The sequence below is a fragment of the Brachyhypopomus gauderio genome, chromosome 19 (genome assembly GCF_052324685.1).
Source record: "Brachyhypopomus gauderio isolate BG-103 chromosome 19, BGAUD_0.2, whole genome shotgun sequence".
Lineage (NCBI taxonomy): Eukaryota > Metazoa > Chordata > Actinopteri > Gymnotiformes > Hypopomidae > Brachyhypopomus > Brachyhypopomus gauderio.
The window spans coordinates 15,548,513-15,561,532 of NC_135229.1; the positions used below are offsets into that span (position 1 = coordinate 15,548,513).

General features: G+C 44.8%; 1 protein-coding gene across 19 annotated transcripts in view; it reads left to right on the top strand.

Annotated features, from left to right (window-relative positions):
* Nucleotides 1-13,020, top strand: part of znf407 (zinc finger protein 407) — a 133,047-nt gene that overhangs the window by 42,981 nt on the left and 77,046 nt on the right. The window contains exons 9-11 of one of the 19 annotated variants that reach the window (XR_013122497.1): nucleotides 3,516-4,267; nucleotides 4,368-4,452; nucleotides 8,513-9,938. The exons of 3 other annotated variants lie outside the window; for them this stretch is intronic. Coding sequence is in view for 7 of the 16 variants with exons in the window: in XM_076982266.1 (XP_076838381.1) it covers nucleotides 3,516-3,643 (128 nt within the window). In the remaining 9 variants the exon portion in view is untranslated. 15 more of the 19 variants (XR_013122498.1, XR_013122499.1, XR_013122495.1 and 12 more) reach the window with 15 other exon arrangements.

Here is a 13,020-nt window from a genome sequence, read left to right on the forward strand (position 1 = left end):
GGTGGGTATACCCCAACAAAAGCCAACAGTGGTGGGTATACCCCAACAAAAGCCATCAATGGTGGGTATACCCCAACAAAAGAAAACAATGGTGGTTATACCCCATCAAAAGCCAACAATGGTGGGTATACCCCAACAAAAGCTTGACAATGGCATCTCATGCTGTTCATGACACTTGGATGCCTCTCTTCTCCCTTAAATTTGCATGGTGTGGCATTCATCATCCAGTTCCACAGGGCACTATTTACAATGAAGTGATCATCAGTGGACGTGGACACAGGAAGTTCTGTGCCTCTTCCAGTCTCTCAGTATCTGTCGCAATGTGCTGATGACACTGTGTCACTCTAACCTCAGTCGCCACTTCTGTCCAGGAATATCCTGTTAGAAGCCTCCTAATGGCTGCTACTGTTGGTCAATAGTTATGTGTTGTCTTGGCTAAAATGAGAACACCATGATGAGGAGGACTGTTTAGATATAAGTTCTAATTGAACCAGGAATTGTTTTGGTCAATTCTTGGATCAAAAACCTGTTGTGCTGTTAAGCTACTTGTTGGAGAACAGCAAGTTGTGCAGAAAGTATCAATCAATCAATCAAAGTTTATTTGTATAGCACTTTTAACAACTCAAGTTGTCGCAAAGCAGCTTTACAGGATTTACAAGGTTAACAATACTATGGGTCCAGAACCCTAATGAGCAAGCCAAACGCGACAGTGGCGAGGAAAAACTCCCTAGATGGTGGGGAATAGGAAGAAACCTCGGGAGAACCAAGACTCAAAAGGGAACCCATCCTCCATTGGGCAGCCTGTTAACACAAATACACAAGTCACACACAATTCACACAATCAGACTAGGTAAAAGGTAAAATTGAAAGTTCTGGGTTTTGATATTGTCACTGTAAATGTCTGTTGATGAACGCCAGGCTTTCATTCCGTGTCAGAGCAGTGATGCTGGTATTGTAGGCTCCGACTGCAGTGTTACTCCCCAGGTGAACCCCGGTATCAGCACATCCACCGGCAGCCAGTCCATCCCCCAGGTGCCTGCAGGTGCCTGTATCCAATCGTCTTGGGTAGAGCCATGCAAGAAGATAGATAATACAGACTGAGTGGACATGAATTTAAACCACCATTGATTTAAATGTACATAGCTCACGTGCCAGTGATGAGCATGTGGCTCCGGCAGACTAATCTATAGCAGCATAACTAAAGGGAGGGGTTCAGAGGTGACCACAGGCATGAGGGCTCACTGAGACATTGCTTTCCAGTCAAGTCATAGTCACAAATACAGTGATGCCAAGACAGATGCCAAGACAGAAATCTCAACGTCTGGGGGCCCCCAAGCCCCTACACCTTACAAGGGGAATTTTAGCTGAAGTCTTGATTAAACAGGTGAGTCTTAAGTCTAGATTTAAAGATTGGAACTGTGTCAGAATCTCGGATTGGAGCTGGAAGGCTATTCCATAATTGAGGGGCTTTAAAAGAGAAAGCTCTGCCTCCGGCTGCAGTTTTACAAATTTTTGGAACTACGAGAAATCCAGCATTTTGGGAGCGCAAAGGGCGAGATGGGTTGTAGTAATCAATGAGTTCACTCAGATATTGTGGGGCAAGACCATTTAACGCCTTATAGGTTAACAGGAGAACTTTAAATTCAATGCGATATTTAATCGGCAGCCAGTGTAGTGCGGCGAGAGTGGGACTAATATGATCGAATTTCCTGGCCTTTGTTAGGACTCTAGCTGCGGCATTTTGTACAAGTTGTAGCTTCTTTATGGACTGTTTAGAGCATCCAATTAGAAGACTATTACAGTAGTCCAATCTCGACGAGACAAAAACATGGACTAGCTTCTCTGCATCAGCTAATGAAAGTAAGTGTCTCAGCTTGGCGATATTACGTAAATGGAAAAAGGCAACCTTAGTGACATTGCATACATGTCCGTCAAATGAAAGATCAGAATCAATAGTGACACCTAAACTTTTTGCAGTAGATTTTGGTGTTACTGAAAAACCATCTAGGGTAAGGGGAATATCAGCCCAATTGCTTCTAACAGCTTTAGGCCCAAGAATCAGTACCTCAGTCTTGTCAGAATTTAGTTTAAGAAAATTAGACGCCATCCAGTTTTTAATATCCTGGACGCAGTTCTCAATCTTGAGAGTTGTGGTGATATCATCTGGATTAGAAGATATATACAACTGAGTATCATCTGCGTAGCAATGGAAGCTAATACCATGCCTACGAATGATAGTGCCCAGTGGTAGCAATGGTGTCAAAAGCAACACTGAGGTCTAGCAGTATGAGAAACGAAATGTGTCCTTTATCAGAGGATATTAAGAGATCATTCAATACTTTAGTTTGTGCCGTTTCAGTGCTGTGATGAGCTCTAAATCCAGACTGAAATAACTCTAAGACATGTTCTGTCTGTAAGAAGGAAGAGAGTTGTGAAGAAACTACTTTCTCTAAAATTTTGGATATGAATGACAGATTAGAAATTGACCTATAGTTGGACAGTTCTTGGGGGTTAAGACCAGGTTTTTTATTTAGCGGCTTGATGACTGCAAGTTTAAATGAACTGGGAACGTAGCCCAGGCTCAGAGAATAATTTATTATAGTAAGCAACGGTTCTACATTGCTATGCAGTAATTCTTTAAGTAGATGGGATGGTACAGCATCTACAGTTGTGATCAAATTTATTCAACCCCCAATGCTGCGAAGGGTTTTATGGAATTCAGTGCACATTTGTAATTGTGTTTATTCTGCCCCTGCTTGTGTGTGTGTGGCTACTAGCTCGGCAGATAGACAACAGTTTCTCAAGAAAAGCCGGATGCCGAAGTTCTCTTCAAAAGCTTTACTCAAGACTCACTGTAAAACTATAAAGCAGACATACAAAATATATCTTAGTTACCTTCGTTTCCTTAGTGCAATTGTGTAACACTGTACATTAATGGGAACCGAACTGTTAGCTTAAAGGCTAACGTCTATGGAAAAATCCATATATATGCTAGCGGTTAGCATTTACAGTTAACTGAAGGAATATATAACTTATTTTCGTTCCTTAACCAAGGTTTACATCAGACGTAATCTCAGTATAAAGTTATACAACAACTAAACACAATAATACTCACAGGCAAATGTTTTCCTGGTCATATAATGCAGAGAAAGAACTGTGACTGTTTCGTTCCTTCATACAACCTGAACTAACTACGGGAACACTGAAAGCTCAAATGAATGTTACTGCAACAAGTTCTGACCACTAGAGGTCCCCAATGTTTCCTTATGTTAATAACAGAACATCACACTCCTCGCCTGTTATAATGCTTTATAACACTATTCCCCTTTGATGAGTAAAATAACCTCGGAGACAGGCCTAGAATAAACCTTCTGATTACCCTGTCTGACTACCCTTATATCCACTTTGCGGACTTTGGAGTCTTTGCTGGGAATGGCATTCACCACCACTCCAACAGGCCACTCGTTCCTCTTGACTTGAGTGTCTTTTAGGAGCACAACATCCCCTTCTGACAGGTTTGGCTTGTCCACATGCCACTTTCGTCTTGGCTGAAGTGATGTCAGATACTCTTGACGCCAGCGTTTCCAGAATGCATCAGCCAAAGCCTGGACCTGTTTCCACTGCTTGCTGTAGAGATCTTTGAGGTTGTACTCTCCTGGTGGTGGCGACACTGGATCAATCTTCTGTGTCAAGAGCATTGCAGGTGACAGAACAGTGGGCATATCTGGATCGGAAGAGACGGGAACCAGAGGTCTGGCATTCATGATGGCCATAACTTCAGACATGAGAGTCACCAGAACCTCATGAGTCAGGTGAAGTGTTTTTGTCTTAAGCAGCAGGGCATCTAGAATTCTACGAGCGACACCTATCATCCGCTCCCACACTCCACCCATGTGTGAGGAGTGAGGAGGGTTGAATGTCCATGTGCTGCCTCGGTCTTGAAGATAAGTTGTTAGTTTGGGGTCTTCAGAGTTTATTTTAAGCTCCTTGCATGCCCCAACGAAATTTGTTCCTCGGTCAGAACGGAAGAGATGAACAGGACCACGGACAGCTGTGAATCTTCTCAGTGCACTTACAAAGCTTGAGGATGACAGAGACTCAAGCACTTCAATGTGCACAGCTCTTGAAACAAGGCAGGTGAAGATGACCGCCCAACGTTTATTCTCTGCGATGCCACCCCGAGTTCGTCTTGCACTGATGATCCAGGGGCCAAATACGTCGACACCCACATTTGTGAATGGAGGACCTGGATTGAGTCGTTCAGCAGGTAGGTTTGACATATTCTGTTCTTCCATTCTTCCTCTTAACTTGTTACAAATCACACATTTACGTATGATGTTTGACACCAGTCTTTTGCCTCCAATGAGCCACAGACCAGCAGAACGGACAGCACCTTCTGTAAGATGTCTGCCTTGATGTGCGACCTGTTCATGGTAATGCCTTACCAATAAGGTAGCTATGTGGTGCTTCTTGGGGACAATGATCGGGTGTTTCTCTTCCCAGGGTATGTCAGCCAAAGAGATGCGCCCTCCGAGTCTCAGCAGACCATCTGCATCCACAACGGGGTTCAGCTTCCTCAGAGGACTGGACTTGGGAAGGACATCACCTCTGGAAACATGTTTAAACTCTTCTGCAAATGCATCATGTTGAGCATTTCTTATAATTATTAGTTTTGCTTGTGTCAGTGCATCCGTCTTGCCATCTAAACATTTTAGACAGGACCTCACCTTGTGTATGAGCTTGGCTAAAGCCCTACTGAGTGTCTTCCAACTGGAGAAGCGCTCAAATCGGTGTGACCCCAACCCACCTTCAGAGACCTTGACTGTGAAAGCTGTAACCTGCTGTGGGCGTATATCTTTGTCTGCATCAGGGTCAATAAGATCAAATGCCTCTGGTTGTGAGTAGGTGTCTCTGGACAGGAAAGCTGGGCCTTTAAGCCAGCTGGTGTCCTTCAACACAGCCGCTGGCACTGAGCGGGTCCCATGGTCTGCAGGGTTGTGTTCTGTGCTGACAAACTGCCACTGTTCAGGGCTTGTGGACCTCCTGATGCGGGCAACTCTGTTGGCTACGTATACATAAAATCTTCTGCTTGTGTTGTGGATGTAGCCTAAAACAATCCGACTGTCTGTGTAGAATGTGATCTTGTGGATGTCTATGTCCAGCTCATCAATGATCAACTCTGCCATTTCAGTGGCCAAGACAGCAGCACAAAGTTCCAATCGAGGAATGGTATGTGGAGGATGCGGGGCCAGTTTTGACTTGCCCATGAGAAATCCAACGTGACTGTTTCCCTCTGTGTCTGTTGCTTTGAGGTAGGCCACTGCTGATATGGCCATAGTGGATGCATCAGAGAAGACACAAATCTCCCTATATTTTGCTGAGCACAGAGAGATGGGCACATAGGTTCTATGTATCTGAAGCTGTTCAAGCTCGCAAAGTGAGTCAGTCCACAGTTTCCACTGTTCTTCCTTTAACGCTGGTAGAGGATCATCCCATTCAGCATTTTCGGTGGACAGCTCTCTAACCAAAGCTTTCCCTTGAATAGTTACGGGTGACACATATCCCAGGGGATCATAAAGTCCGTTGACAGTAGACAAGATTCCCCTTTTAGTGAACGGCTTCTGTTCTCTAGATACGCGAAAGGTGAAAGTGTCAGACTGCAGGTTCCAGGTAAGTCCTAGACTCCGTTGTAGTGGCAAGGGGTCTACAGTTAACTCCAAATCCACTAGGTTTTTGGCTCTCTCTTCAGGGGGAAATGCGTCCATCACAACACGGCTGTTGGATGCTATTTTGTGTAATTTGATGCTTGACTCTGCTAGCATTACTTTTGTACTTTTCAGGACCGAGATGGCTTCACCTTCACTGGGGAATGAGGAAAGCCCATCATCGACATAGAAGTTCCTCATGATAAATTGCTTAGCTTCAGCACCATGTTCTTTCTCCCCAAACAAGGCTGCTTTCCTCAGGCCATATATGGCTACCGCAGGGGATGGAGAATTTCCAAAGACATGCACTTTCATGCGGTACTCGATTATCTGCTTGTTTGGGTCATTCTCTTTAAACCACAAAAATCTCAGAAAATCTCGATCTTCTTCTTTGACAATGAAACAATAAAACATCTGTTGTATATCCGCTGTCACGGCTATGGGCTCTTTGCGAAAGCGCATGAGGACTCCCAGCAAGGTATTGTTCATGTCAGGCCCCCGGAGAAGAACATCGTTGAGGGAAAGGCCTTCGTACTTGGCGCTGGAGTCAAACACCACGCGGATCTGGTCTTTTTTCTGTGGGTGATAAACACCAAAGATCGGCAAGTACCAGCGTTCTTGTTGTGATGTCAGTGCTGGAGCGGGTTCTGCTTGGTCTGCATCGAACATTGCTTGCATGAATTTGAAGAAGTGTTCCTTCATGCCTTGTTTCTTTTCCAGCATGCGGCGCAGGGACATGAGACGATTGTTGGCATGTTGTATGTTGTTGGGTAGACGCGGTCTGTTTGGTTTGAAGGGCAGGGGTGCTACCCAACAGTTCGCTTCATCCATGTAAACGTCTCTGTCCATGAGGTCGAGGAAAAGCGCATCTTCAATAGACGTGCCAAGCTTGTCATCATGCTGTGTTTTTTGAAACACATTCCAGCCCAAGCTCTCTACCTTCTCTTTTACAACTAGACTACTAGTGCATGGGCTGAGAAAGGAGTGGCGTCCGCTGGCGAGTACACTGGTTTTGAACGCACTGACACTATTTGTTCTGTGAGTTCTTCCTAGACACACGTCTCCGATGATCACCCATCCAAGGTCTAGCCGCTGGGCGAACGGAGCACTATGAGGGCCATTACACTGTTCTCGTACCTTGTGTGCCTGGATCACGTCCCTTCCAAGAAGAAGCAGAATAGACGCATCTGGATCTACGGCTGGGATTTTGTCCACTAGATGCTCCAGATGAGGATGATGATTGGCTACTTCTGGCGATGGTATTTCAGACCTGTCTTCTGGCAGCATGTCGCACTCAATCAAGACAGGCAGCGGGATTTGTGTGTTGCCATCTAGCGATTCCACAATGAAGTTGCTGGCACGTCGTCCTGTAGTCTTGAATGACCCTGAGCATGTTTTCAGAGTGTATGCTGATCCTTCTCCTTTAATGTCGAAGTGCTCAAAGAACTCTGTTCTGCCCAGTGACTTGTTGCTCTGTTCATCAAGAACCGCATAGATCTTTATAGCTTTGTCTCTCTGCCTTGCCGGATACACAAGCACAAGACAGATTTTGGAGCATGACCTTGAGGTGTTAACACTGCCACATACTTTTGTGCATCTGGGATTTACTGATAGGGTGGCTTCCCCTTCCTGTGACTGCTCCCCGCCATGGTCTGTACTAATTTGTCGTGCCTCAGCCTTCCATGGGGCAGGTCCTGGATGCAGTGCTGAGAGATGTCTATCACTGTTACACTCTTTACACTGCACGAGTTTGACACAGTCCTTGGCCATGTGGGTAGTTGATGCACAGCACCTGAAACAGATGTGTTTTTCCTTCAGATATGCTTTCCTTTCATCCAATGTTTTGTTTCTGAAGCCACGGCACTTTCTCAGAGGATGTGGCTTATTATGTAAGGGGCACTGCTTGTCGGGACTATCATCAGGTTGGGTTGTCACAGCATCGCCCCTGTCGTTGTTGCTAGCTGAGACTTCAGTCCTTCTCACAACCACTGACGTTCTCATCTGGTTACTGGTTAAGCTACACTTTTCTGTTTTGGCCGCGCACCATGATCCTGTTATGCTGGCGAAGCTAGGGTCATTGCGTGTTTTTGCTTGTTCACAGATGAAGTTTACGAAGACTGAGAATGGTGGGTAAGGAACCCTGTGTAGTTCTTTGTAGCGTGATCCTACAGTGATCCACTTTTCTTGAAGGGTGTGTGGGAGTTTCTGGACTATGGGACTGACCCCACGGGAGGTGTTGAGGTATGAGAGGCCAGGTAAGTGCCCATCCACTTTAGCTGCTTCGAGCTCCATGAGAATGTCTCCAAGTTCCCTTAGTTTATGATTATCCTTGACTGAGATTTTAGGGAAATCTTCAACCTTTTTGAGGAGGGCGTCCTCAATCACCTCTGGTGAGCCATAAACATCTTCCAGTCTCTGCCATAACATCCTTTGGCCTGAAGATGGATCATGAATGTGTACTGCTCTGATTCTTTTAGCCTGCTCACATGATGATGGCCCAAGCCATTTGCACAGCAAATCAAGTTGCTCTCTAGCAGAGAGCTTTAGATCTTCAGTGGAGCTGAGAAAAGACGCTTTCCAGGCCCAGTAGTTCTCTGGCTTATCATCAAACTTCAGCAGGCCTGAACTCATCAATTCACGTCGCATCAAGTACTTCCCTAGGTCAGCTGTTGCCGTTGGACAGGATGGGCTAGCATTGTACATGGGGAAATAATGTGTTTGATATGGCTGGGAAGGTTTGTATTCATTGCTGGTATGGTTAATATTGTGGTTTAATTCCCTTTTGATGTATGGTTTATTTTGTGCAGTGCTAGTATGCTGTTGTGAAGTCCAGGTGGCTTGTTCCTGGGACAAGTGATGTGGAGCTAACTCAACAAACTCATGGTCACTGACCTCACTTGATGGCATATCACCTTGATTCCTGCAGCTCTGAACACCGTTGTCCATGATAGGCTGGCGCACTGGTGAAAGTGAGGTTATAGGTGGCTTCGCATCAAGGAGTGATGTTGTGAATAAGTTTAATGAATCAGCTGTTACACTCTGGTAGGACTGGAGACCTGGCTGTTGAACGGACATCTGTGCTGCAGCGTTTTCACCATATGGTTCGGCTGGGTTTTGAGGCAGAATTATTTTTCTTTGTCGAGGTAGGCTCATTCGATCATAATCTTCAGCAGCTGCCTCTAGTATTTCAGCTTCTGCCTGAGCGGCTGCGGCCGCCTTTTCCATTCTCAATTCATGCAAATTAGCTTGAATGATAGCTTGCTGCTTTAACATCTCTGCCTCCTGTTTGGCGAAGGCCAGTTCTGCACGCGTAGCTTCAGCTTTAGCTCGTGCTTTCAAGGCAAGGGAGCTAGCTACAGACAGTTTGCTGGTTCGTGAGCAGCTGGATACTTGTGATCGCGTTTCCAGATCCTCAAAATCCACATCTTCTTTGTTCTGTGTCATGATAATAGCTTGTGTCTGTTTTCTAATCATAGGTTGGAGGAGCGTTGACCGTTGGAAGAGTTGCCTTTTTACTATTCTGCCCCTGCTTGTGTGTGTGTGGCTACTAGCTCGGCAGATAGACAACAGTTTCTCAAGAAAAGCCGGATGCCGAAGTTCTCTTCAAAAGCTTTACTCAAGACTCACTGTAAAACTATAAAGCAGACATACAAAATATATCTTAGTTACCTTCGTTTCCTTAGTGCAATTGTGTAACACTGTACATTAATGGGAACCGAACTGTTAGCTTAAAGGCTAACGTCTATGGAAAAATCCATATATATGCTAGCGGTTAGCATTTACAGTTAACTGAAGGAATATATAACTTATTTTCGTTCCTTAACCAAGGTTTACATCAGACGTAATCTCAGTATAAAGTTATACAACAACTAAACACAATAATACTCACAGGCAAATGTTTTCCTGGTCATATAATGCAGAGAAAGAACTGTGACTGTTTCGTTCCTTCATACAACCTGAACTAACTACGGGAACACTGAAAGCTCAAATGAATGTTACTGCAACAAGTTCTGACCACTAGAGGTCCCCAATGTTTCCTTATGTTAATAACAGAACATCACAGTGTTCATAATGAAATCTTACAAGGACTTGTTAAAGAACTAAATGCAACTAAGATAGCATCAATTTTTTTTGTCATAAAGTATTAAATGGCCTTTTTGTGATTTCTTCATTGACACAATTATTCAACCCCTTTACGACTACCACTCCTAAGAACAGAGGTTCATTCCAGTGTTTTCCATCAGGTATTGAAAACATCTGTGGATGTCAACGAGCAGCAATCAAGCATGATAAGCACCAATTAGGCAGATTTAAAAGGACTGTGATACTCAGCTCCTTCTAGACATCTACTGGTGTGTTTCCAAGCATGGTGAAGGCAAGAGAATGGTCCCAGAAGACAAGAGAAGAGGTTATTGCTCTTCACAAGAATGGCAATGGATATAAAAAGATTGCGAAGTTGTTAAATATTCCAAGAGACACTATCGGAAGTATCATTCGCAAGTTCAAGTTAAAGGGCACAGTGGAAACGTTACCTGGTCGTGGCAGAAAGAAGATCCGTGGAGAAAAATCCCCGCGTGACTGCTAAGGAACTGAAAAAAGACCTGTCAGATGTGGGCACTGAAGTTTCAGCTCAGACAATAAGGTGCGCACTGCATAACGAAGACCTCCATGCCAGAACGCCCAGACGCACCCCCTTGCTGACTCCAAAGAACAAGAAAAGTCGACTGCAGTATGCCAAAAGTCATGTGGACAAGCCACAAAGGTTTTGGGACAGTGTACTGTGGTCAGATGAAACTAAATTAGAACTGTTTGGGACAATGGACCAGCGCTATGTTTGGAGAAGGAAGAACCAGGCTTATGAACAAAAGAACACCTTGCCTACTGTGAAGCATGGCGGGGGGTCAATTATGCTTTGGGGCTGTTTTGCTTCTAATGGTACAGGAAAGCTTCAACGTGTGCAGGGTACCATGAATTCCCTTCAGTACCAGGAGATCTTGGAGGAAAATGTGATGGAGTCAGTCACAAACCTGCGGCTTGGGAGACGTTGGACCTTCCAACAGGACAATGATCCGAAGCACACATCCAAGTCCACTAGAGCATGGTTGAACATGAAAGGCTGGAACATTCTAGAGTGGCCATCGCAATCACCAGACTTAAATCCAATTGAGAACCTCTGGTGGGACCTAAAGAAGGCAGTTGCAGTGCGCAAGCCTAAGAATGTGACTGAACTGGAGGCTTTTGCCCATGAAGAATGGGCTAAGATACCCATAGGTCGCTGCAAGACACTTGTGTCAAGCTATGCTTCACGCTTGAAAGCTGTCATAACTGGAAAAGGATGTTGTACTAAGTACTAAAAAATAATGTCACTAGGGGGTTGAATAAAACTGATAATGATGTGAGCACAGTAAAGACATTAGTGGTTATTCCATCATAAATATTATGTTATGTTTGTCTAATTTATAAGTGCCTCTTTGATATAATTGTAAATAAGATGACTGAAATGATCAAAATCAATGTCAAACTGGCCAAAACACTTTATTTCAGTGGGGGTTGAATAAATTTGATCACAACTGTAGTACGCATGTGGAGGGTTTAGCAGATTTCACCAGTGAAATAAGCTCCTCACGACCAATTGGGCAGAAGAACTCTAACAGGGCATCAGAGCTGAGCAGACAGCTGTCAAGGTGCATTGGCATGTTGACAGGCTCTGAGATAGCACTACTAATGTTTTCCCTAATTTTATCAATCAGTCTTATCATTAAAGAATTTCATAAAATTGTTACTGCTACACTCTAGTGGAATGAGAAGTTATTTGTTCGTGACTCCTCGTAAGGCTGGAAACAGTTTTAAAAAGGAGTCCTGAATTGTTTTTATGTTTTTCTATTAAGGCCGATAAGTATAAGGACTTTGCCGTATGGAGGGCATGCTTATATTCAATAAGGCTGCTTTTCCATGATAGTCTATACACTTCTAACTTCGAATTTCGCCATTTACGTTCCAGGATCCGCGCGGCTCGTTTGAGGCTACGCGTGTGCTCATTGTACCATGGCGCTATTCTTCTCTCCGTGGCTCTCTTATATCGTAGTGGTGCAACTTTGTCTAAAGCTGTACGAAGGGAAGTCTCGACGTGCTCGGTGAAATGCTCTAGTCCTTCCGGAGCTACAAGTGGATCAGTGTTTGTCAGACCCGGTAAAATATCAGTGAGCGCGGCTATGGTACTGGGTGTTATAACTCGTTTAATTTGGTAGCGTGGTGGCCGATGAATACAGTCAGTTAAACACAACTTGTACATTATGAGGCTGTAGTCAGAAATGGCCTCACACTGAGGAAGAATTGCTAAACTGGATATGTCAATACCAAATGACAAGACCAAGTCTAAAGTATGACTACAGTTATGCGTAAGTTCACGTGTCGGAGCTGTGAGTCTCCTATCACCAGAGCTCTTTTAACAGGTCGCTCAGTCGGTGTATTACTGAGTGGGGCAAACCTGTTTGACACGGGAACCTGAGAACGGTGCTCAGCCCTACGGTTATGCCGCCGAGACGTCACCCATTCGCCCCGCTGCGAGGGCTCTAATGCCGGAGCTGAGGGCTCACTAGCTACGGCTGTGCAACCCGGGCCTGCTACGCTAGCTGCGCTAGCCGCTACAAACTCTCTAGGACTTTCTAAAGCCCGGATGCGCTCCTCTAAAAAAAAAAGTAAGGTCATATTAACTTTACCTGTAAAAGTTACTGTGCATTTTGGGTTAATTTTGTGAGGTGTGTGTATGTGTGTGTGTGTGTATATATATATATATATATACACTGGCGTTTTTAACTATTTTAATGTCTGTAGGAAGAGAATTACAAAGCAACTGAAGCCGTGCAGACTTCAGTGTAGGGAGCTACAGTTTAGGGAGCTGTGAGCAACAGTGTAGGGAGCTACAGTTTAGGGAGCTGTGAGCTACAGTGTAGGGAGCTACAGTATAGGGAGCTGTGAGCTACAGTGTAGGGAGCTACAGTATAGGGAGCTGTGAGCTACAGTGTAGGGAGCTACAGTTTAGGGAGCTGTGAGCTACAGTGTAGGGAGCTACAGTTTAGGGAGCTGTGAGCTACAGTGTAGGGAGCTACAGTATAGGGAGCTGTGAGCTACAGTGTAGGGAGCTACAGTTTAGGGAGCTGTGAGCTACAGTGTAGGGAGCTACAGTATAGGGAGCTGTGAGCTACAGTATAGGGAGCCATGAGCTAAAGTATAGGGAGCTACAGCAGGGCTATTCAAACCGGATCCGGCCCGCGGATGAACTTGATCCGGCTCGCGTCCCATCTGCCCGCGGAAA